Below are 24,840 nucleotides of genomic sequence, written 5' to 3' on the forward strand. Positions count from 1 at the left end.
TCTTGAAACCATCCCAGGCCCTTTTTCACACCATCCCCCAAATACTCATGAAATATTCTTCTTCTCAAGCCAATACAACCCATGGACTTCCTTCAGTTCAATCCCTCCTTCAGATTTCATCCATCAGTATGCGATGAGTCAGTACTAGTCTTTTTTTAATAATAAAAGAAAAGAAAGGCATTTTAACTATAAAGAGATGCATAGGCTTAAATTATATGACTGTCTGCTCTTAGTATCCCACCTCACCCTTCCTTGTACCATCCAGCCCTTATTATTTGTTACCTCTACTCATGTCTATCCTAAAAGCAGAAAATAAAGGCTCTGGGACATGAAGCATGTGTCGCTAGGGTGGTCTGAAGCATCTAGCATAGTGCTGTTAAAATGATAAATAAATTAAATGACAGTAGCAGACTGACCAGGAAAAACAGAAGTCTTAATTGTAATTCATTTAAATACTAGCTTTAAAAGCAACCCCTCTCAGACATTAGGAACTCCACTAACTCCAGGGAGGACATAGTAGTTTAACTGAGATCAGGACGGAGCCTGTTAGAGTAAACACATGCCACCTTCAGTAGAAACCAAGACAGTAAGCAACATTGCTTGCACTCTCTTCACGTGAATCTATGCCCGATATTCCCATGGCTTCACCAGCACCATCACTAATGAATATGGCCACTGGAGTAGCAGTGGAAGAAGCCACCCAATAATTTGTAAAGTGAATTGAAACACAGTTCTCTGACCTAAACTCATCAAGGGAAACCTGAGTTTATCTGCTTCCCTTACTCTGCTGGCTTGGCCAAATTAAAACACCTCTTTGCCTTCTTATCCCACTATTTATATTATTTGTTATTTTTCAGTTTTCCACCTATTCAGCAGAAATGCAGATGGCTAAAAATCAACATTTTCTTGGTTTCAGTATTTGAAGGGAAACATCTCTTTATCAGCACAAGATGCATTAACCCTTAAAACGTTTCCACTGTAAAAACAGTTTCAAAGTCTTGAAATGATTTGCCTTGGATTTTGGTTATTATTTCCTGAGAAATGTTCAGTTGCTGTCATTTTGTTGAAAAGTCACTTGACATTTTAGTGATACACACTTATTTCATAAAATGAACATCACTGGCTTAAAAGTGTTCAGCTAGTACCATGATTATTTTCTGTTTAGTAATGACGGTAGGTCCTGTTCCTGAATTTACTTCTCTCCACCCCTATTGTTCAAGTTTAATACTAATCTGTTTTTTTTTTCCTGAAATGACTCAATGCATATTACAAATGACACAGTACACAAAAGAAAGTTTATACTCTTGTGGTCATGGCATTTGTGTATACAAGTGCTAACTACAAGTATGGGATGTGTGCACAATATCATTAAGAGAAAAACAGAAATCCCTCAACCCGGTCCTGTCCTTTCTTCTCTCCCTCTCCCCAAATCTAATAATTGTTTGTGGTCCAGGCAGTTTGAAAACAAGTGGTTAGCTGTGCTCCACAAACCCTGGCAGCTCCATTCCAGTGTGTACATTAAGTACTCCAGGCTTTTCCAGAACAAAGGCAGGGTGAGCATCCTCAGTAAATTTGTGCCTGATGGAAAACAGCACAAGTCCTCTCTCTGCATTGAAGAATAAAAGTCTCCCAACATCATAATCCAGCAGAATGCCAACCCTGGCTGGTGGTTCTGTCACATGAACGGTACTCATTATACCATTGTGGAAGAATTTATAGACGAAACTGTAAGTAACAGAAAATAGAAATATAATGAAAATCCATGCTACAGATTATTGGAAATAACCTGCTATCATTGTTCTTGTCTAGCCCTTAAAAACTGCTGCCACTTGTACAACCCTTTATAAAGTGGGCCTTTGTCAAGTATGAAACCTTGCTACACTTTATGTGCTATATACTGACCTCTATGCCAATGAACCTTCTCATTAGTCATGCAGCATCTCAGAACTATCTTTCAATAAAGAAAAAATACTTTCAGTTAAAAAAAAAAAAATCAATGCCTCCTATACTATTTCATGATTGTCAAAGCCAGTTATGATTTAATGAGGACTTCAGAGAGCTTAGTGCATCATGTGATCAATCCCCATTTTTTTTTAAATATACCATTTAGCTACCTGCTGTCCAGAGTCAAGATTAAATAAAAACTATACTATCCAAAGGCAGCAGTGTTTTTACATGAATAGCATGGTTATGTCCTTTAAAGCACTAAGTGGTCTGGGGCTGGCCTATCTGAGGGACAGCCACTCTGTTCATGCCACAGCTACTGGTACTCAGTCTGGTTTCCCTTTATTATAGAAGACCAGAGATGTAACAACCAGGATCTCTATCCTGGGTGGCTGTGGCAGTAGCAGGGGACAGGCTAACTGCCATGGTTGGGCCGGCAGCAGCTGCAACTGCTATTCTTCTGCTTCTCTAAGCAGGTGCCCAGGGCTGAGACTCCAGTTGCCCAGCACTCATTATGGTACTGTACAAGTGAGAGGCACCTGCCAGCGCTTTCTCTGTGGAACGAGAGAGAGAGTGGAAATTATTCCCCCTTTCAGGACTAAAGTAGCCTGAAGTTTGTAGCCAGAATGCTCCTACAGCCATTTTGGGAGTGATGGGGATTATAGTCCCAAAATAATAAGGGACCAGGAAAGAAGCCTTTTTGTATCTGTTCAGCTGGCTGGATACACTGAGTTGTGTTCACTTGCTCCTGCTGAATGTTTGCTTTCTGATGCTAATTGGTCATGCTATTATATAAACTATTCAGCTTCCAGTAGCTCTTCTGTATTTTTTTTCATAATCACTTAAATGTAATGAAATAAAAACAAATGTGTCTTGCCGTATATCATAAGTAATAAGCCTTGCCATTCAAGTAAAGGGCACAAAACTTCACAAGCACCTTGGCCAACTCAGCTTTACCTCATGTGAGTAGAACAGCAACATATGCACCAAGACGAGTCACTCAGGCCCAGGATGCTGCCTTGGGGTGTGGAGCCATAGCAGATTCCAATCCTGTAGCTACTGCAGGCGCTGGTAGTGGTTTCCCAGTAATGGAGGCCCCGAGCTGGCAGCAGCTCACCCAGCACAGATGGCATCCTATTGGTGGAGAGCAGAAGGCAAAGCTAGTACTGCAGCACACCTGCTGCATGATGTCATGCTTTTGTTGCTGCTTATGGTCATTTTGAGTTTGTTGGGAAAATGACTTCATTCTTCTCACTCAAAATTTTCACCATAACAGACCTTAGCGACTCACAGCAAAAAATAAGTGTGACGTTATTTGCACATTGAGGCAGGCAGACTCTTAAGAATTTAAAACTATTAAACATTATTCCAAGTGATATGACATCCAGTAAGAGATTCTCGAGGAGGTAGGATAACATTTTCAAGAATGTCTACATGATTCTGGAGAAAGCCTGTTCTCTGAAATTACCTAGAGACTAAGGACTTGTCTATACTAGGAAGTATTGCCACTTCAACTATCCTATAATGGCAAAACCCTCTGGTTCAGGCACAGCTATAACACTATACTGGTGCTTACACCAGCATTGCTTTTTTCCCAGTTTGAGAAGTAAAACAAGCTGGGTTCCTACCTAAACAGCTGTTCTTGAGGCATGGTCAGGGTTGAGACATACAAGAAGAGACAAAAGCTCCACTCTATAAAGAATATGTATTAAGAGATAAACACAAGTGCACTAACAAGCAATGTATTAATGATCTTGCTAAGTGGATGCTCTGTCTCAGAAAGTGTTGATCAGACAGCCCTTAGGGTCCATGGGACAGCATATCACCTCAGCGGTCTTGAAAGTATGTCCAACCACTTTCTCTACAGTCTTACCTTTATTAGCTTATCTACTCTAATGCTTAAACATGCTTTATGGTAATTTTCCTATACCTATCGGCTTAAAACTCTACTTTACACTCCCAATTACATTTCACTTATGCCCATACAAGGTGATGTTAGTTACATCTCTTTCTTTGCAAAACAGGATTACAAATTTTCATCCAAATTTAGCCATCACAAAGTTTTAACCAGGCCTGCAAAGCTAGAGCAAAATTACTGATAAGCTCAGCTTTTCTAATTCACTAGAGCCTCAATAAGCTTCTGCAATGTAATGATGAACTCAGCCTTTAATAAGCTTTGCTGTGGAGAAGGGTGGAGACATGGAAAATGTTATCAGATGCTGACTGCAGCTTTTCGGCCTACAGTATCCATGACACCAGTATACCTGGGGATCCACACAATGGCTGATATCAAAGTAACCGTAGAAGGGGGGGAAACGGCATTCCTCACTAACATAGCTACCCTAGTGCAATTTTTCTAAAGTAGATAAGCGCTTAAGAGTCGATATGAAAATAAGGCTGAAGTTTGGTCTATACTACAAAGTTTTGTCAGCATAGCTTTGTCAGCAAAACCTCAGTATGGATGGAAGCAACTATGCCAACAGAAAAAAACTTCTGCTGACTTAGCTATGATCATTCTGGTAAAGGGGAGACAACTATGCCAGAAGAAAAACCCCTTCAGCTGGCATAAGCCCCATCTCCAAAGAGGGTCTCTGCTAATATAGCAGTAGCAGCTCACATGTTTTAGGCTTAGATATAACTTAGGAACTTTTGATAATATTATCCACAGTGCCTTCCAGCAGGAAAGCAAACTAAGATGTCCAGTCATTTCTAACTATGGTAAGAATAGTTCTTCTTAGGGCAAGAACAATGTTTAAGGTAGATGTCCTGAAGACCACAGACAAGAGCAGAGCCAATCAGGTAACTTCTTTTGTGACCTGCTAGCGGTTTGATTTGCCATGGAGTTCTCTCAGCACAGCCTTAAACTCCTTGCAACATTAAAAAATGTACCACCATTACCGACATTGGTATTTACTATTTTCTCCTTAGTGTGCCCTCAGCTTTATCAAAGTGGCTGGATAATCCAGACAGGTTTTCTTAACGTGAGGTTATAATAGGTTTTGTCAGTTTTCCACCTTTGTCTCTCTCAGCATTAAAAACCACAATATAATATTTTAAATATATATATTTTGTCAGAAACTATACCCCAGTCCCCCATGCACCAGAGGTCTTCTAAGATTCTGAGCTGAAGGGTAGGGACTGGGGGCTTGATATATTGAAGTGAGCTTGATACTTTAACTTTGTATTTCTATGAGCCATGAACACAGTCATGGGTAATAAAAACAGTCTTCAGCCTGCTTCAGCTTACACCAGACTGCAGTAGAAGAACAAAAGAATGGCTTATGCCAGATGAACAGAAAACCTGGCCCACTTCCTCTTGTGTTCAGACAGTGGCTAGCACATTGTCAGTGCCTCCAGACTGGCAATTAATAAATATTACACAACAAACAACAGCAAGAATGATTTTTTCTGAATCTATTTCCCCAGTTTCAATATTTGTGTGGTAGAGCAGCCAGGAAAGCTTGCTGAACATGCAGAATGATTTATTAGAGGGTTTAAAAAAAATCAAATGTCATAAGCACATACAGTCTGAGATTGGTGCTTCTTGCTGTGGCACAAAGGAGTCTCATTCAGGGGATGCAGTTGTGAGTTTTACTGCACAGCAGAACTAAAATCATTCAGTGCCTAAAAGTGAACTGTCACAGGCAGAATGAGGTAGAGTCTTGCTCTCAGCTACAGAGACCTTCAGCTCACTCCAGCAGCAGTTCAAGTCCTGCCTTCTTTTTTCTCTTGTTTTTTCTTCAGGGAACACACCTTGGTCCTGTTCCTTCTGAATTTGTCATAGGGTTACTATGAAGTTGGGCCTGGAGTAAAGTGTACTCCCTGAGCAGTCCCATTAAAAGGCAGTGAATGTGATCCCAACAGTAGAGCTTTTTCAAGAGAAGGAGCTCATTTCCTTAGGCAGATCCATCAAGTAAATGTAGTTTCCCTTTTTAATTCCTAGATCAACAGTTCTAAGGATCCATTGGTTGGCTGCAGGACCGGTTTATGCTGCCAGCTGTGTTTAAAGCATTATATTAGATGGCCTTGGCCCGCATAAAATGCTCAAGCAAGGGTGTGGTTGAATTAAACTGTGCAGAACGACATGTGGAAATGTCATAAAGAGACTTGTGCCCTGTATAAAATAATCTCAACAGCGTCATAGAAAACCTGACATCATTTGAAGCTTATCTTTGTCTGTGTACACTAGCAGAGGTATAATTCCTTCATCCTCCCACAGAAGTTTTGCCTAAGTAACCCATGATCTTCCATATCAATTCCTCACTTACAGCTAAGTAAAGACAAAGTTCAATATTGCCATTTGATTAAACATTTTCCACCCACTTTGTGCATGGAAAACTCTTTTTGTGAAAAATAATAGGAATGGGTTGTCCAAATTCAATTTTTGTACTGCTTTCATCAAACCAATAGAAAAACTGGGTTAGTTAAATTGCTGCAGTGATGCACAATAAGGCTGCTCAACCCACACCTGGTCTAAATCTGACTTGTACAGCCATGTTGTCTGGCTCATGGACTCTCCGCAGTTCCAAAACTTTGGCAGTGCAGGACCGTTGGTAGTTAGTGTTAATTTGTGGTCCCCTGCTGCCAAAAGTCCAGACTCATGGGGAGCTCTGCAGGCTGGATAACATGGCTCCATGGGCTAGATTGCAGGGTTGGCCCAGCACAGGTCTAACCAGTGCAGAGCCCAATTTGGACGTATGGGGCTGAAGCTGGCTGCCGTGAGGCCCAATCCAGGTGTGAAGGGCTGGATCCAGCCAGCACAGGGCCAGTCTGGGCTTGCAGGGACTGATCTGGGTATACAGAGTCAGATCTGGCCAGCACAAAGCCAGTTTGGGCTTGTGGGTCCTGGCTGGTGTGGGGCCTGATCTGGGTTGAAGAGACTCAATCCAGCCAGCAGGGGATTGGACCCAGGCATGCAGAGTCTGATCTACCCAGCATGGTGCCTGATCTGCAGGGCCCAATCCAAGCTCACCTGGCAGTGCAGGTCCCAATCAGGGCGTGGGGAGCTGGATGATTGACCCCTGCAAACTAACCCCATGCCTCTCATCCATCCCACTGATGGGCACCACTCAGTGCTGGATTTAGGTTTAAACTACTTAAACTACAGCTTAGGGCCTCACAATATGAGGGGCCTCTAAATAAGAAAAAAACCTGACTCAATATCACGTTGTATAATAATCAGTTGGCAAATAAAGGAGATATGGGAAAATGACTCTCTAAATATTGACATTTTCATTCTAATATGACAAAAATATACATATATATGGCTTCACAGTTATTATTCATATTGAGTTAATCAATTTGTTCAGAAATAACCATAATTCATCTTAAAATTTCATGAAAATCCATTTTCCTGGATTATTTTTATTGTATGGGGCCTCTTAAACTGGACATAGTCATAATCTGGCACTGACACCACTAATCCAGAGGGCAGACAGTCACATAACATGAGGGGTTGTACCAATTCAACTAAACCCACTCTTCTACATTTCAGTTCAATTAGTGTAAAAAATGTTTGTGGACTAAACAGAAAGTTTAGACCCAGTATTAAGACATCAAAACTTCCAAAGGTGGGATTCTGATACCTACCCAGTGAATTTAGTTTTCTTGGAAAGGCATATCACCATTTCATCAGACAACACTTGCAAAGCAGGATGAATGGTGTCACTGAGAAAGTGAAATCTGGTTCCTGTTGTGAAGAGAAACACCAGTTCAGAGATGATTGCAGTGTTCATTTTAAATGAATTATAAAATCCCTAACAATGTAACAATTATTCCAGCCTAAAACTGATTCAGGTTTGTTTGCTGGCAGGTAGGAGGAAGAACCTGAGTGCTGTACCCCTGAGCTGTATTAGCCTCTTCCTATACTCAGTTAACATCAGATTCCTCCTCTTTTCATCCTGGGAGAAAATGTATGTTAGTACTAAGTCTTTAATCAGGACTTATACCTGTATCAGCAGGTATCAGATTTCCCTGCTTCACCCTCTCACACAAACCAATATTACATAGCAAGAAGCCACCAGTACTGACAAACAAAGAGTTTTAGTAGTTTCTAGCACTGCTAAAGAGATTTCACAAATGAGGACCCAGAGGTTTTCAACTTTAATATCTTTTTTTTTTTTTTTTTTACTTAACTAGTATGATGCAGTTCCCCCAAACTATAGCAGAATCTTAAATCTGGTGTAGCACATTCAAAAATATTTCCTGACTCTATATATGAATCTACCAGAAATGCAGAGGTAAACACAGAGACAAAAACAGAGACACCCAAGAAAATTGAAATACTGGATATCAGGTTTGTTGTTGTAATTATTCTCCAAATGTCTTTAGTAATCTTGTAGCCAAAATCCTTTCCAGTTGCAAGGGTAGTATTATGTCAAACAGGTCTGGGGTTGTAACAGAATAAAGCACTTAAACAAATTTACCATGCAACAGGAATTCCCCTGACATTAAAACCATTTGAAATGAATTATTTGCTAAACTGATCTAGAGTTTCTGAGAGTTATTTGAACGAGTCTTTCATAACTTTTCCTGAAACATTAGAGCCAAATAGTAAAAAAATAAAAAAAAAAAAAAAATAAAAAAATCGAACCACAGATTTTCAGCTGTGTTTCAGATGATTCTATATAATGTGTGAAAGAAATATTTTTTTGGTATATGCTAAACTGGATAACGCCAAACCATACTCATGTAAGGTGCCTGAAAGGCTGAAATGTTTACTGTTACAACTCCTAAAATGACTTATGAGTGGACAGAGGGAATGAGTGCAGAAGTATTGTTCATAGGAGCTCTCCATTCTCAGGGGAAATCGTACAAAACTAAAGAATGATTTTGAGATCGCACCCATATTACTCTAGCATAAATCCATTCACTTCAGCTAAGTTATTTCCAATTTATATTAATGTAATCAGATTAGAATCAGGCTCATTATGCTTCTGTAAATTAGTTGCTTCTGAAAATCAAGGTTCAGTGTTAAACTGACATGATGCCATTTTTGAATGAACTGCACCTCCACACCATTGCTTTAATATCAAAAACTGTGGATCTACCTTTAGTTGAAATGAGGGCAGCTTCACTTTGTTCACTTGTCCCAAATGCATTGGCAGCTCTCACATAGAAGAAATAATTCACATTGGGCTGCAGGTAAACTTTCAGTTCAGGTCTTCTTATTCCAGCAAAAGATCTACATGTTCAACAAGTTTCATGAGTAAAAATGCATACTAACATCTACATCAGAAAATACCTGTTTATATAAACTGTCAAGTTACTTTAGATACCTCATACTATCTTTGAATGCTCCAGTTGTTGGCACTGTAGAAAGACAGAGCTGGAATACAGTACTAGTAAATAGATGGACAGATCTTTTTTTTTTTAATTCAGATTATGTGGCGTTTCTTCAGTTGTACCTACAATTTTTACTTACTTTATTTGCTTCTTTATTGGATTATATTCTTTTAGATGACTAGATTCTGTGTTGCCTTGCACCTGGTATAGTCATTTAATCTATACAAATATCATTCTAAGTTAGGAGTATTTTACAGCCACTTTGTATTCACTTGTGCAGATCTAAGTGATTCTATCAGATGCACAGCAATGGAGACTCAGCCGTCCTGATTTTTGTTGGCTGCTAAATGAATGAGTTAATGAAGAAAAAGAACCTTTAATAAATGCAACTGCATGAAAGCAAGGAGACCAGAATGATTGTGGAGATCCCACTTGCAGAGTAAACACAGAAATGCATGCTTCTTTTATTGTGGGCTCTCATTTCCCAAATCATTCAACAATACAAATGGGATTCTCCTCCCTTCCTGCGCAGTGCACTTTAACTACACAGTATTAGGAGAGCTGTGCTTTGGCACAGTGTCCTAGATTAGCTGATCCTGCCCATTATAGTTCCTCAGAAGCTGCTGCCCTCACCTCCTCCACTACAGGCACTGCCATTATGCATTACCAGAACTTCTTCACAGATGCTGTGATGTTCTGCTGAAGGCACCACAAATATCTAGACAAATGCAGACTTTACTTTATATTGTGCCTAAACTGAAATGAGCTTACTTTGCATTTACTTATTTCCTGGTTCCAGATTTTCAAAACCCCACATAAGGGGTGAGCTATAAAGAATATGCATATACCCACTCAATGCATGAAACCCAGTATTTGAGTGCTCAGTGAGCATCAACCTGCATAGTTTAAGTAATGTTGCCAACAAGTACCAGTTGGCATGTGCCACACAATTAGCCAGCTTTCAAGTGCAAATGCAGGTGGTTATCTTCAAATGTCTGCCCCTTTGTGTAAAGCCTGCCCTCTCCTCCGTGCGGGGAGAAGGCACCTGCAGCAGAGCAACGTGCTTCTGTTGTACAAGGACAAGCAGGGGCTTTATTCTGCACAAGGCCCCTGCGTAGCAAATCCCATGCGTGTGGTGAACAACCGAAGAGAGGAACTCCTTGGGCAGGTCCAGATGAGCATTCACATGCAGCATGCAGCACTGCAGATCTATCTGCAGCACTGCATACCGCACCTGCCACACATGCAGGCATTCCCTGCATTGTTAATTTGCAGTGCAGGGTGGGGTTTTGACACTGGAGGGATCCCTGTGTCAAAAAAAACCCACCACCTGAAAAAAGCAGGGCAGCCCACTTGGTGGCAGCATGCACGGCCTGAAATTGGAGTTTGGCTAGCTAGAACCACACTCTGGCTGCTGGCCAGGCTCTCTGCTGCCAGATTGCTGCTGCTGGAGCCCTGGGAAGCCCCCCCAGATCCCAGTTAAGGCTTCTGGAGCCCAGCCTCCCCTATCCCACTCAGGACAACTTGCTGCCTACCAGAGTGCACTTGCATGGGCTTTCCCCAGGGACAAGCAGCAGCGGCATATATGCTTCTGCTTTGTCTCTGGGGAAAAGCACGTGCACGCTCATCTGGATATGTCGCTTTTGTCTGTCTGCTGTGTGAGGTTCAGAGAAGTGCCCTGAGCAGGTCTCTTTAGCCACTGGACTGTCAAAACCTCCACAAAAAACTCTGAAGCTTTCCTGAAACGTGGAAAAGTATTTCATCTACATACAGCCGAGGATTCCTCCTAAGCCTGGCAGTTACTACACAATTTCTCAGCACCCAGTCTGGTTATTAAGGCCAGGTGCTAGAGCCTAAACTTGGAGCAGATCAAAATTTTCCTTCAATGGAAGCCAAGAGAAGATTCTTTACTTGGGACACTGTCAATCAGACCAGACTGCTTTCAGTACTGTAATACATGCCATTGAGCTGGAACTAGAGCACCTTTTCCAGCACTAGTTTGCCTGATTGCATATTATGTCAGACAGTTAAGCCCTGTTCTCAAGTAAGACCATGGCTGTTGATTTACATAAACTATTTTTCCCCAGATGCTCCACCAGAGAGCAATACAAACTGAAGAATGATCCGTGTTTGACAATTAGGGTTTTTACATTCATGCTTCAGCCTTTTTTATCAGATATGCATAAAGTCCAGCAGTCCTCACACGTTCCTGACTAAGGCAAACTCCAATTTTCTTCAAAGGGAGCTGCGTGTTGATAAGGAGTTCAGGACTGCCACCTACAGCAGTACCAGCTAATTTGTTTCAGTGGCTGCATCACAGTTTTTACAGTGGTGTTTGCTGTTTTAAAAAGTAAGAGAAAAATCAGTAAGTCCTTCAAAGTTGCTTCCAATCAGAAAAAAACTTCAAATAATTTGGAGTTCTTGTATTATCAGAACCTCTTTATAACCTTGTTAATGAATGAAGGATACTAATAAGCTAAGCTGAACCTGATGGAGAAGAGACCAGTTGTTTGGTTACTAAGTACATGACCAAGATCTAGAGTCAATGAGGTATTTAAGCCTGTATTTAACTTGAAGTCACAATGGTGTATGGTCACTGGAAGGGGGATGAATAAGGAGGTGGTGGTCTTTTGACATGCAAAAAGAAAGAGGCTGGCCCAAGTATGGGGGAAACATGGAGAAAGGTATTATAAGAGTGTAAGATGATAGAAGAGAGGCTGTGGAAGCCCAGATTCAGGGAGAAGGGGAGCTCAGGAAAGCCTTTAAGTAAATTCTCCAAACTTTCTAGCTTGAGCAAGTTAGGAGCTGGGGTACCCAGTTATATTAAAATGCTGTCCTGACATCCCTGTATTTTTGGAGGTGAATTCATTTTTCACTGTTCTCCATTAAACAGTTCTGTAAAAACAAGCAAAGAATACTGGCAAGGGGGAGTTTTCCTCAGGCTCTTAAGAGTAATGAAATTAGGATATACTGAGGTACATACAAAAATGGAAAAAAAACCCTCTATCACACAGTAATCACTTCTGCAAAATGCCTTACTGTTTTCATTGGCAGATGCCATAATAGTCGCTGCTGTCCATGAAAGTAGATCTCCTTTACTTTTGCATCCTAGATCAATTATTTGATATATCTTCAATATCTAATCAAGAGAAGTACAGTTGATTCTGAGTAGACCTAGAAGCCTGCTGTAATGTCCCCACTCTAGAACCAGAGACCCCAAATCCAGGGGTTCAGTTCATTATAGAGTAGCATCAGCCATCAAGTTTAGACTTGGCCTTCTTCCAAGTGTGAGCATGTTCTAATACATTGTTTGGGTCCATCGTCACATTTGTAATGACAATATTTCACCTGCACCTCCAATTTAATTACAGCACAAAGTCATCTGGCCTCTAAACAGACCTACTGTGGAAAGCAGCGGTCAGATTTTCCAATAAATGTCCTGTGTTTAGTAATCTATTTTATCTAGCTTTAAGCTTCCTAAGAAAAAGAGCTCATAAATTTTAGCTGAGATTAAGGCTTAAAATAACAGTCCTGCTGGTACCAAGTAATGAAACAGGATATGCCAACAAGATGGAATTTCGATGCAACACAGTTACTTTGAAGCAGCTCTAGACTCACAACAGGGTCCGCCCCAAAGAAAAAATCAGTCTCTCTGCGTTTCTGGTTTTATTTGGGTGCAAAGGGGGAGGAAAGCTGAGCTACTGAGGGCCCTAGTACCTTAATCAGTTCATTTAGTTGGTGGTGTTTAATGCTGGCTCTGCAATTGGACATACAAGCTAAAGGTTTGATTATTGCTTAGCATACGGTGATATACGGCAGGCATATGGGAAGGGAAGATGTATTGCTACCATCCTGATTGTGCTAAGGACAAAGCTTGCTTCATTTCCGAGCCCCTGTAATAGGCACTGATGCTAGATCTTCCTTAAAGTAGTATAAGCTGTTGAACCATGTAATTTTCTGTCACAGAGGGAAGGGAAATCAATCTAAAGAAATATGATGAGTGTTTTGCCATATAGTCCCTGTTTAAAATATGTCTGCCCACCTTGCTGATGATTGGAAATGTGGTTGTATTCTCAACTGATGAAACATCCTGGCCCTTTTCCAAAATGGTTTTATTTTTAGGTTTCACACTGTCCCTACAACACATTTGTAACACAATACAACATGCAAGGAACAAAAATTGAAAGAATGCAAGATGTTTGATTTTTTTTCATTTTTTTTTCCAGTCTTCCTCTTTAGAATGAGAAATTTATGCGTTTCAAAGCTGGGCTCTCCATTTCATGCACTATATCACTGTTTGAATTAGAGGAGGAAGGAGGCACATTAGCATTCACATTTAAATTGGTGAGCAAGGTTCTCACACCTGAGTCTGACTGATGTGGTTCAATGCTTGTAAATTGCCTATCACATTAGAGATTTTCCTGATTGTGGGGAAATCTGATTTTTTTCCCTCTATGCCAATAGTTTAAAGGAATTCTTTCTAATATAGCATAAGCCTAACATAGCACATACCACTCAGAATGCCCTCAACATTGTAAATAGCTGTTTTCCCTTACAGTAATCCACCAGTGAAACCTTACATCTAGAGCTCTGCTGTCATCATTAATATTCAGCAGACTGGGCATGGTGAAAATGGAGAATGATTGTGTGGCTAAAGCAAAGGCCAGGGAATCAGGTGATCTGAGTTCCATTTTCTGCTCTGCTGTGATCTCCAGAACTAATTATTTTCTCAGGTACCCCCATCTTACAGTTTGACTTCAGGGGAGTTATACCTTAGTTACCCCAGCATAGGTGAAAGCAAAAATAAGCGCTTGGTGCATGCTTTCATGCAAATAACATAGGACCACATTTTTAAAATATCTCTCAATTAAGAAACCCTTGGCACTTACATAATCTCTGGACCATCACAGCTACAACGTCAATCTAACACTCTCAATCTTGAGTGACTCCAGTTTGGGGTCACTCAGAAACCACTCTGATCAAGAGATCAGCTCCAGGGTTGCCATTCAGCTCACTTATAGTATTGGTTTTGCCTTTAGGAGTCTTTACATCATGGGTGTCAAACATATGGCCCATCAGCTGGATCCGGCCTATGGAGCCGTATAACCTGGCGTCTTGGACTGACCCCATGCACCACATATGGCATAAGGAGCTGATCTGGCACATGGGCTAAACAGAGCTCTGCAGGCCCTGTATGCAGTGCAGGGGGCCCAGGGCGTGGGATGCATGCAGTACCCTGCCAGCCTGGCCCTGCATGCCGGCTTTGGTGCACACAGACAGCCTGGGGCCTGATCCAGACTGGCCCTGGAGCCAGCACACAGACCTGGTCCAGAGCAGGTGTCACATGCTGTTCTACAAGTTAAATCTATTTTGTATAAAACAGAACTCTTAAACCTGCCTCCTGATAATTCAGTAAGTGCCCCAGTGAGACTTCATAAATAGCAGTTCCCCAGTCACTTTATTCACACTCTTCTTGATCTCAGAGACCTTGCTCATATCCCTCTTCAGCCTTCTCCTTACCAAAAAAATCATTGAAAAGTCATTCTTAGTACTGCAGCTGCTCCATATCTCATCTTTGTTGTTCTTCCCTTTTCTAATTCCACTATGTCCTTTTAAAGATGGGGAGCCCAGAACTGCACACAGTATTCAAGATGTGGGTGCACCATGGATTTACAGTGTCATGATGATGTTTTCTGTTTTGTTTTTAGTTATTTTCTTAGTAATGCCCCCAACAATTCATTGTCATTTTTAGTTGCCGTTGTGCAGGGTTTGGGAGAACTATCTACAATGCCTCCAAGGTTTCTGCCCTGAGTCATACTGGTTAGTTTAATGTATGTATTGCTAAGGATATTTTTTCCCCATGTGCATTACTTTGCACCTGTTAACACTGAAACTCATCTGCCATTTTTCTGCCTATTCCTTCAATGAAGGTCTCTTCCTTGTCACCTTTGATGGAAGTCTTAATATAACTGAACGGGCATGGAGACTATAGTGTTAGAAACGGTCCCTTCCAGTTTCGGGTCCAAACATACTGGTATGGAGGTTTGCTCCACTGGTCCCATATACTATACCAATTTCAGTTTCTAGCAGTGTCACTCTCCCACTGGTCATAAGGATGAATTTTACTCAGAAAAAAAACACTTATTTCCACTTCTTATGAATTTACCACATACTAATTTCTGTTTCTAAGTCTAACAGATTTCTCATGTGATACATGATTTCTATCTGAACAGCCCACACAGCTAATCCCTGGACTATATTTCTCTCAGTTTTCCATCATCCACCCACATCTCCATTGACTCCTTAACACAGAAGAGGCTGAACAGTGAGAAAACAGCAGAGTTATGGAAATTGAAAGAAATATTTCAAGCCCACATATCCTGGAAAAGGACTTAAGAAAAGCAAGACAGTGCGAGGAGGAGCTTCATAAGGTCCCACACAGCCAGGAAGGAATCTTTGGCCACCCCAAGAGCAGATTAGGGATGCAGGAAATCTAAGAGTCCTCCATCAGATATTTTCCCTTCCATGTGAAAAGCTGAAGGAAGGACGGAAAAAACCTCCAAGAGGATTTATTTGCCAAGGTTCCCCTGGTGTTTCCATTGTGGAACCGGGCACCTACACACGTGTCAGACTGCTTTGACGGGTGCTAATTAGCATCATTAATCCATCTTCTGGAGCATGCTAATTAGCACACTCCAGCAGCCTCCACATCATGTGGATTCATTGTCTCCACACTTCAAAATGGAAGTGGAGCCACTTTAACTAAAGCTTGTTGAACAAGTATTTGTCAGTCAAACGTCATTTTGAAGTCTGGGATGCTGAATACCCGTGACACTGCGCCACTTTAATTAGAGCAGCTCTCAGAGCCACTCTAATTAAAGTGTTCCCCCCACCCCGGTCCAGACCTTGGAGCACATGTAAAAAAACCCTTAAAATTGCCAACAGAAACAGGGCGGGGCCTGTCCCAAACTTAGCAGACCTCCCAGAGCGCACCAGATGCTTGTATCTGCCTGGCCTTCTGGAAACATGGTTCTCTTGAAACATTCCTCCTTTGATTGTGGTGGATCCCCAGAACGAGAGCAGAAAAGTAATATACGCTGAATAGGTACTACCTTTTCCTAGCGAGTTCTGTCTGTCAGTGAGGGGGTGTGATTATGAATCAATACATTGTATGTAGTTAAGTAACATTTGCCTGGCCTGGCTCTATAAAGGATAGAGGGATCTGAACACAAGTGACAGCCTCCCTCTCACAGCATTATGGCCTGTTTACCTCTCCCATCCAATTGAGGACAGGGCACACCCTTGGGTGTACCTGGGTTACAAAGAGATGGATGGAAAATGGTGGGAAAGCAGTGGCAGCCTTTCTTGTAGACATGGGTGGATAATGGTGGGAAAGTTTTCAAGAATTTTCAAAAATTGTTCCATTCAGCACTGAGATGAAATGAAGATGCTTTAAAGTAAGAAGCCAGACACTGAGTGACCCTTAGTGAGTCAGTGCAGAGGTTGGCAACCTACAGCCCCTGGGATGGATCTTGTATGACAAATGATTTCACCCAGCCCATAAAGCCCAGATGTCAGCAGCATTTTGGTAGTGGGGCAATCTAGTGGCGAGGAGAATCTGTGGTATTTGGCAGTGGTTGGGTCACATGCACAGTGGTGGTAATTCAGAGCCAGGGAGAGGGGAGAAACAGTGGCAGCAGCAGTCAGGTTGGAAGTGCTAGCTCAGCTTGGACTGAGATACATTTTCTCAGCCTATCTCTGAAAAAAGTTGCCAACCACAGGGTTAGGGACATTCACTTAAGACACAGAAGACCCAGGTTTCAGTCCCTGATCTGCCTGATTTGAAGTAAGGACCTGAAGATGGGTCTTTCACGTGCCAGGTGAATGCCCCAACCACTGGGCTATGGTTCCCCTGGGGTGCCTGGGGAATAGTACATTTCTAGAAATTCCAGCTTAATCAAACCTGGCACCTAAGATCCTGCAAAAAGTTGTAGTCTCAATGAACTAGACAACCACCTTGTCTCAAAGGCTAGACAATCACCATGCTGGGGTTGTTTGACCCCAGCTCTCTTTCCCGCCATGGCAGGGGGTCGGACTTGATGATCTGCTCAGGTCCTTTCCGACTCTACTAACTATGAAACTAAACTAGGGCTATCAAACTTCTGAGCAGTCAGGGGCTGCTCACCCTATCGGCCACACTATCACAGCCCCCCCACCTGCCCTCCCCGCTTAGGCCATATGGGCCTGCTACATGGGCCTAAAAATCATCCCGCCGCTGTGTGCATGGCCCTCCCCACCTCCGCTGCACCAGGCATGCAGGTGACCCCATCTCTCTTTGCACTGCATGCATGGGCAGCAGCCTCACCCTTCAGCTCCATGACCACAGACTCTCCCACTGCACAGTGCTACACAGGCACCTCACAGAGTCCCTGAGCACCAGAGGATGTGCTGCTCTACCTGCTGGGGTGGGGGCAGGATGTGGAAGGCAGAAAAGGGAAGGGGAGCCTGGAAACCCCTGATGCTGCTGCAGCCAGAGCAATGGGGGAGTGGCAGCTGGGTAGGAGCCTGAAGGCCATGGATTAACCCTTCAAAGGCCACGTAAAGCCACCAGTTGGACAGCCCTGAACCAAACATCTTTTGACAAAAGACCATTTTGTTAAAAAACTCCTCGCTAATTCGGATTTTTAGTTTTTGTGGGCATTTATACACATGCTGCAGGATTGCGGGGGAAGGAAGAGCCTTTAACTAGAGCAGCTCTGAGAGCCGCTCTAATTAAAATGCCAGGAGTGTCTTGTGCATCAGCATCCCCATACTTACATATGGCGGCAGGGGCACTTTATCTAAAGCTTGTCGAACGAGCACCTCTCCTGCCATTTTTAAGTGTGGGGACACTGATACATGAGATGCTGGAGTGCAGTAATTACCACGCTCCAGCAGACCCGATTAATCAGCTAATCGAGTCTGCGCCAACACACTGTAATTATAGCTTGGAGCTGTTCGCTGATCAATTCCTAGTTTAAGATCAGAGGGAGCCATGTACATTACAGTACTCTATGGTCTACTTCTGAGGCACATCCTTCAAGAAAGGTATAGAAGGATTTTAAAATTCTCAAGTGTTTATTTTTTCCTTTCTGTGCAATCACCAGCCCCTCCTGTGCATATCAGAACTCAGCCTAGTTTAAGAAAAAAATCTTCTTTAAACAATGGGCCCATTCCTTCTACATGAATCTAGAGAGAGGTGCCCCTCTAGCTTGTGGGGCTGGGAAGCCACCAGAGTCATGAACAGCATCCTGTCACCATCCTGTGGGCTACCAGGATACAGAAAATAAATTGGCCAGAACACAGGACTGGAAGGGACCTCAAATCCAGTCTCCCATGTTTGCAGGTAACCTTTTATCCATTTATCAGGTACTCCAACCCTTCTCATACAACAGGCACAAACTGTATTATGAAAATAAAACAAAAAACACTCTAAAATGTGCCACAGGCACACTGCAGTAGCAAAGAATCAGTTGATATATGCTACAAGAATGCCAGACCATGACTCATACTACAGAGAAAAGTAAATTAAAAAAAAAAATCTACCTGGGGAAAAATTCCCCAAATTTGGCAATCAGCCTGACCCTTAACAAAAGAGTAAGATGCTTAGCCAAGCATAAGAGAGGTTTCTAAATAGAAGCTCCCGTGAGCCCAGTAGAAACTCCTACCTTTAGTTCTGGCTAATGTCCAATACTTCTGAGGAAGACAACCCTCCATTCCTCCCCCAACCCCCAAAAACTTATAAGGCAATCATGAGAGGAGAAAATTCCTTCCTGGCTGCTGCAGAAAACCACAAAAGCCCTGGAACATGGAATTAAGAGATACCTCTTGGGCAGAGTATGAGCTACCTTGTATGAACTACCTCTTAGCCTCAACATGCAGATTGCTACTATTTGAATCCACACACCGCAGGTTCTGGTAACTGATGCAAGAACCCCATGTCCCATTATACGAGCCCTTGCATAAACTTTCTGAGTTCCATCTAGAAATGACTGAGGCTCGGTGCACCCACTGCTTTGCTCAGAACACCCTTCTAAAACTTCACTCCTTCTATTAGTTGAGACTTGTCCTAGTTTCCACCCTACATTTATTAATGGCAGTTTGTAGCCATTTTATTTTTGCACCTGTATTATTCCTTAATAAGAGTAATGTGGTGATTTGAGTGGAAAGTGGCAAGGGCTGGATTGGTTTTGTATGTAGAAGTCTTTTGGCCTAGGATAGGGAGGAAGATTTAGCTATTAATTATTTTCTTAGAAGATGTTTTGGTTTTGAGAGGGGGCTTGGTTTGGCTTGTTTGTTTTACAAATTACTTGGCCTCCCCACTTGAATATGTTTTCTATTGAAAAATGTAGAGTATGCATGTTATCAACTATTATTATTAGTATTTCAGTAACCTCCAGCACCCTTATGCAGTCAGAATCTGCTACCCCATTGAGCTAACTGCTGTGTAAACACAACATAGGCCATGTTACATATTACTTTTCAGTGCCTCCTGGAGCTCTTAACCTTTGGATTGTCCATGCATTAACACCTGAAATTAGTTTTAAGCACATTTTAGGGGGCTTGAAGTTATGCCACTCCAGGGCAGGTTTATCTCTGATCCATGTGAGCCTGCTCGTGTTCCACTAATGTGTGGCCACTCCTCAAGTTGCAATCTTCCAGAATCCCAGGACGCAATATCCCTTCCCCTGCTCTCCTGTTCTGTGCAGACAAACTTTACACTCCCTGAATTCTCCTGCCCAGGGGGCAGTACTGGCACCAAGCCAAGTCCCCTCTCACCCCCAGAGGTATGACCTTGCTACTTCCAGGGTTGCAGCCCCATGCAAACAGTCTGCAGAGCACATGTGACCCTAGCCAGGTCACAAGGCATAGATGGGTCCAGGAGTGGAGTCTAGGGAGAGTGGGGAGGGGGGAACAAGGTAGGGAGCCAGCCAGATTGGGTTCCCATGAGCTGAGGCTTCCTTCATGCAGTGTGCAACAAGGCCCCAAGATAGGTTCCTTGCTTTGAGCAACTACATAACTACATAAGCTTTACTACTATAAGATGATTGGCTCAAGAAGATCCTGCAGCCTGCTTGGAGGTCTGCTGAAGTCACTGGGGGCATGTCTATGCAGTGAAAGGACTACACAAGGGGGCACCACAAAGAAGCACATCACATCCTCTCCATGCATGCTATGTCCTGAAACAAACATAACATAACCATTTTAGTGGCTTATCAGAAGCTTACCAGTTGGGAGCTTACTGATAACCTCAGTAACACACACACAGCAGCGCCCCAAGGTGACTGTATTACTTTGATTTCAGGTAGTAGTGTGTATGGAGTGAGGGTGTGAGTCCACCTGTTCAGAACTCCCTGGGGCACAAGGGCCTGAGGAATCTTAAAATCCATTTGAAATTCTTGCACTTAAAAGGCAAGCTAATCAGTATTGCACTAAACCTTGTTTGTGTTTTTTAACATTACAATGTTTCTATACACGTGCTCTGATGCATTCCGATTGGAACGCATCTGAGCAGACTCAATCAATCTCATGTACTCAGCATCCCGTGTTTCAAAATGGCAGTGGGGGCTTTTTAAGTGAATGAGATTTAGTTAAAGCGCCTCCACTGAGAGGTGCACTATTTAAAAATTCTACCTCCACCACAGAGCATGTGTTGAGGTACCCAAAATGAGCAGAGAATCCTTCACCAACACCCCTGGGACAACCCCCCACAAACTTTTCAGATCTCTTAAATGCTTGGTGTTTTTTAAAACAAGGACGTGCAAGCAATGCTACGGCACGTTATTATACATTTTACATCACACCAGGCATTCATTATTCAAAGACAACTAAATTCTTCTCATCTGTTCCTTGGCACAAGTACCCAGGGGCTGCCCAGAGGAGCTGGCAGTGTGGAAACCTCATGCCAAATCCCCAAGCAGCTGCAAATCCTGCTTCCTGGGCCACTACAGTCCCTTCACTGTGCTACTCCTCATACGGCCTTATGCAGCAGCCAACCCCCCAGTTGTACCCACGTTCCTATCCTGTACCCCAGAAAGGAGAGATGCAAACTTCCCAAAGTCTGCCCTTCCCTGGGCAGCACAACTGCACTGGTTCTACTGTGCAGAGGAGTGGATCCATTCATCTCTCTTATTTATTCATTTGAGGATCAGCTCACTGGAATTTTGCCTGGGATGGACCAGACAAGGTCTTCAAAATTTTGATGCCAAATAAATAGACTTTCATTTAGCAGAATAAAATGAAAGTACTTGTGGTTTCCCAGTATAATCTCAGAGATTAACATCTGGCTTGGCTCTTCCTCACCATAAAAAGCTGATTTCTTCTTTATGTAGTTCAAGACAAACAATATAATCACTTACATAATAGCTCACAATGTGGGACATGCTCCTTAAAGCCTCTCTAATCCAAATTCTCCAAATTAAAAACCTCAGGCACTCACCTAAGACCCTCTCCTTCAGGGGAATACTGTCTGCAGTATTCCAGCGTGAAAGACTCCGTTGCTTCTGAGTTGGCTGAACTCCATCGGATAGTGGCTGTGTCCCAACACACGGTGCAGTCCTCTGCCTTTATTAATGGGGTTGAGGGAGCTGTGAACACAATGTCATGTTAGCTGCACTGTGAAGAATGCTACAGCTGCTACAAAATGTATGCTGGGAAGACTGTAATGAAAATAAAACTGTAAAATGTTTAAGTCACCGGTTCCATAAAAACAATAAACTGAATTAGTATAAAAAGATCATTTTCCTCACATGGAAACAATGAATTCATGTAGAAATAACACTAAGATTCCTTTTTCGTAATCTTGTGTTTATTCCTGTTGCTTCAGAGTAGCAGTTTGCTTTATGGAGCTGAAGGTCCCGAGTCCCTCAGAGGGTTCTTTTTTTGGGGTGGGGAGACATTACAACATAAATTGATGCAGTTCTGGGATTACTTGAAGTGTCAAATTAGATAATTATTTACTTTCACTCACTCCCTTTTTTTTAATTTTTTAATTTTTTTTGCATTTCTGCTTTTCTTTAAGGAATAGACTAGTGAAGCCACTCTGTGCATAGTTTTACCTAAATTACCTCATTCCTGTCCTCAACAGCCCTTGAATAAACTATATAACATACAAGAATATGATGCTGCTGAACTGAGGAATAGTGCTGACTTTGCTGCCTAATTGTTCCCAGCATATTCTTGCAATGCAACTTCCAAAATCTGATCCTATACTTTTTCTCAGAGCTTAAACTCAGGAACCTGGGCCCCATCTCATAAACAGAAAAAAATGATAAAAAGGACACCAAATGCAAGTGATCAAAGCAATGCCATGTGAAATAGTCTACAAAATTAGCCCATCAGATTTTTCAGCCTCATTTTTTTAGCTGGAAAGTGATTTTGTTTACTCACTCGCAACCTCTTCCCCTGCTCTGAATAATGAAATTGTAAACCTGCCAAGATCTGTATTTGACACTTCTAAAGTAGTACTAACATCAAGCTGTAAAATAAAACTGGTTAATTTTTAAAAAGTTCATAATAGAAAACACATATGCTTAAATATCTGGATCGGGGTGGGCAAGAAGTGGCCCACCAGGCCATTCTATCTGGCCCATGGGGCCCCTAAAAAATTTAGAAAAGTAATATTTTTCTGCCCCTGACTGCCTATCATGCAGCCCTCGATGGCTTGCCAAAACTCAGTAAGCGGCCCTCTGCCTGAAATAATTGCCTGCCTCTGATTTAGGTAGGTAGGTAGGTAGGTAGATAGCTAGATAGATAAAATATGATGCCTTAGTCAAGAATAGAAATGAGTATTTTATACCAGGATAATCTTGCAGAACTGCAGCTCATTTAAACCTTCTTTTTGCTTGGTACCACAAATTGTTTGTTAATTATAAAAAACTATAAGTGCATATTGATTTCTTGGTTTAGTGAAAAATCAAGATTTATTGACCCAAGAGGTAAATAATAATAACTGCAGTGATGTTGAACTCAATACTTAACCTGAGGAACTACAGACCTTTATATTAATCAGAACGAGGGCTATGTGGGCCAGAGTATCACCTGGCATAAAGCTGTGCAGCCCCATTGGCATCAATGGGAATATCCTTCCTTATGCCAGCTGAGGATCCATTCCAGGTACCGACTTACACACAATCAAATTTAAAGACCCACAGGATATATATATCAAGGCTCACAAGGAAATGGAGGAGCTAGTTAAGGTTGGGGAGGGGTTGGAGGGAGGGAAGGGGTTGTTGTACCAAAGACTGAGGAGGATTTGGGGCAAGATTCCTTTAGTTTCCTTTTGACATATTTGATTAATATTTGGGTTTTTAAATTTTGTCTATGCCCAGAAGTAAGATAAAATGTATAAATTTATATTTTCATAACTAACACACATGCACACACACACAAATATGCTGTTGTAGATATTTTAGCTAACCATAAAAGTCATCAATAGGATTTACTCAGTTTAAATTAATAAGATAAAGGGTTAGATGAAGTCAGAGCATTAAAAAAGTGGTGTGTTTTTTGAAATTTGAATAATAGTTTTCACTGAAATAAGCTGCAGGCAGTCAGGCTGTCCTAATCACCATGTATATCTGTACACTATATCAGATCTCAGATTTTGTCTGTTTATTGACTTTTAAAGAGGTACAGTGTAGAAAAATAAGGATAAGGTGCTTCTCCTCTGCTTCAGGGAATACAGAGGACCAGGTCTGATAGATCTTGACTGAAAGGGTAAGTGTGCAGGCCTTATGTTAATGCCTGCATCTTTTGATCTGCAGATGACCTTCATCTGTCAAAGTGCCGGAGTGTGGAAACAAAGAGATATCTGTTTCCCTTGACATCATTTCTGACAACTGAGAATAGTCATGTGAGATAATGCTCATCCAGCTGGATGAACACACTCATTCAGAGCAGGTTTGGAGTGCTTGCTGATAATGTGACTATGATAATATGGCTCCAAATATGGAAGCAAGAGGGCATCTGGAAAGCAGAGCAGAAGTACATGCCTCCAATGTAAAAGGCCCAAGACTAATGCAATTCAGCCGCCAGATGCATTCCTTCCTTTTCTCCACTCTATTTTCCCTGTCTTCTGCTCCATTTGAAAGTCTATGTGAATTTCTCCTATGTCAGAGGTGTTCTTCAATTAACTCCAATGTATAATTCTATTGTCCAGCCAGTTTACAGATGGTAGTTGCTTTCTTGTGTGTACCAACACAATAGGGATTACTGTAATTAATGTAATTAATTCTGTTTCTGTGTATTGCTAACTTGACTATTTAAGGTATCTACGTATGCCAGCCTAGTGACCTAACAGTAGCACGCTGCCCTGGCAAGCTAGAGAATCAGTTTCCATTGCTAATGAAATCCCAAGTGTCAGACAGGCGGGGTAGCCTAGTTTCTTGCATTGTTCAGCTATGCTCCCACTAGCCTGTTACAGCATAAGCTGGCTCCAAAGAGATTCTGCCTCAGTTTGTCAGAAAGTTATCAAGTTACAGAGGTACAGAATTAAGAGTTCAAATAGGAAACCATCAAGTTTCAAAGGAGACAGGAAAAGATAACACAGCATGGCATTCCAGAGACTTAGGG

The 24,840-nt window shown here is 42.0% G+C and overlaps 1 protein-coding gene across 1 annotated transcript in view; it reads right to left on the reverse strand.

The window, feature by feature from the left end:
• Positions 1-1,421: 1,421 nt before the first annotated feature.
• Positions 1,422-24,840, reverse strand: part of CMYA5 (cardiomyopathy associated 5) — a 57,030-nt gene continuing 33,611 nt past the window's right edge. The window contains exons 8-12 of the mRNA XM_019531702.1: positions 21,707-21,854; positions 8,994-9,127; positions 7,534-7,633; positions 2,902-3,078; positions 1,422-1,725 (exon numbers count right to left, since the gene is read on the reverse strand). Of these exons, the coding sequence (XP_019387247.1) occupies positions 1,473-1,725; positions 2,902-3,078; positions 7,534-7,633; positions 8,994-9,127; positions 21,707-21,854 (812 nt within the window). The 3' untranslated portion in view covers positions 1,422-1,472. The remainder of the gene's footprint in view (positions 1,726-2,901; positions 3,079-7,533; positions 7,634-8,993; positions 9,128-21,706; positions 21,855-24,840) is intronic.

The sequence above is a fragment of the Crocodylus porosus genome, unplaced genomic scaffold, assembly GCF_001723895.1.
Source record: "Crocodylus porosus isolate Cpor-Errol unplaced genomic scaffold, CroPor_comp1, whole genome shotgun sequence".
Classification (NCBI taxonomy): Eukaryota; Metazoa; Chordata; order Crocodylia; family Crocodylidae; genus Crocodylus; species Crocodylus porosus.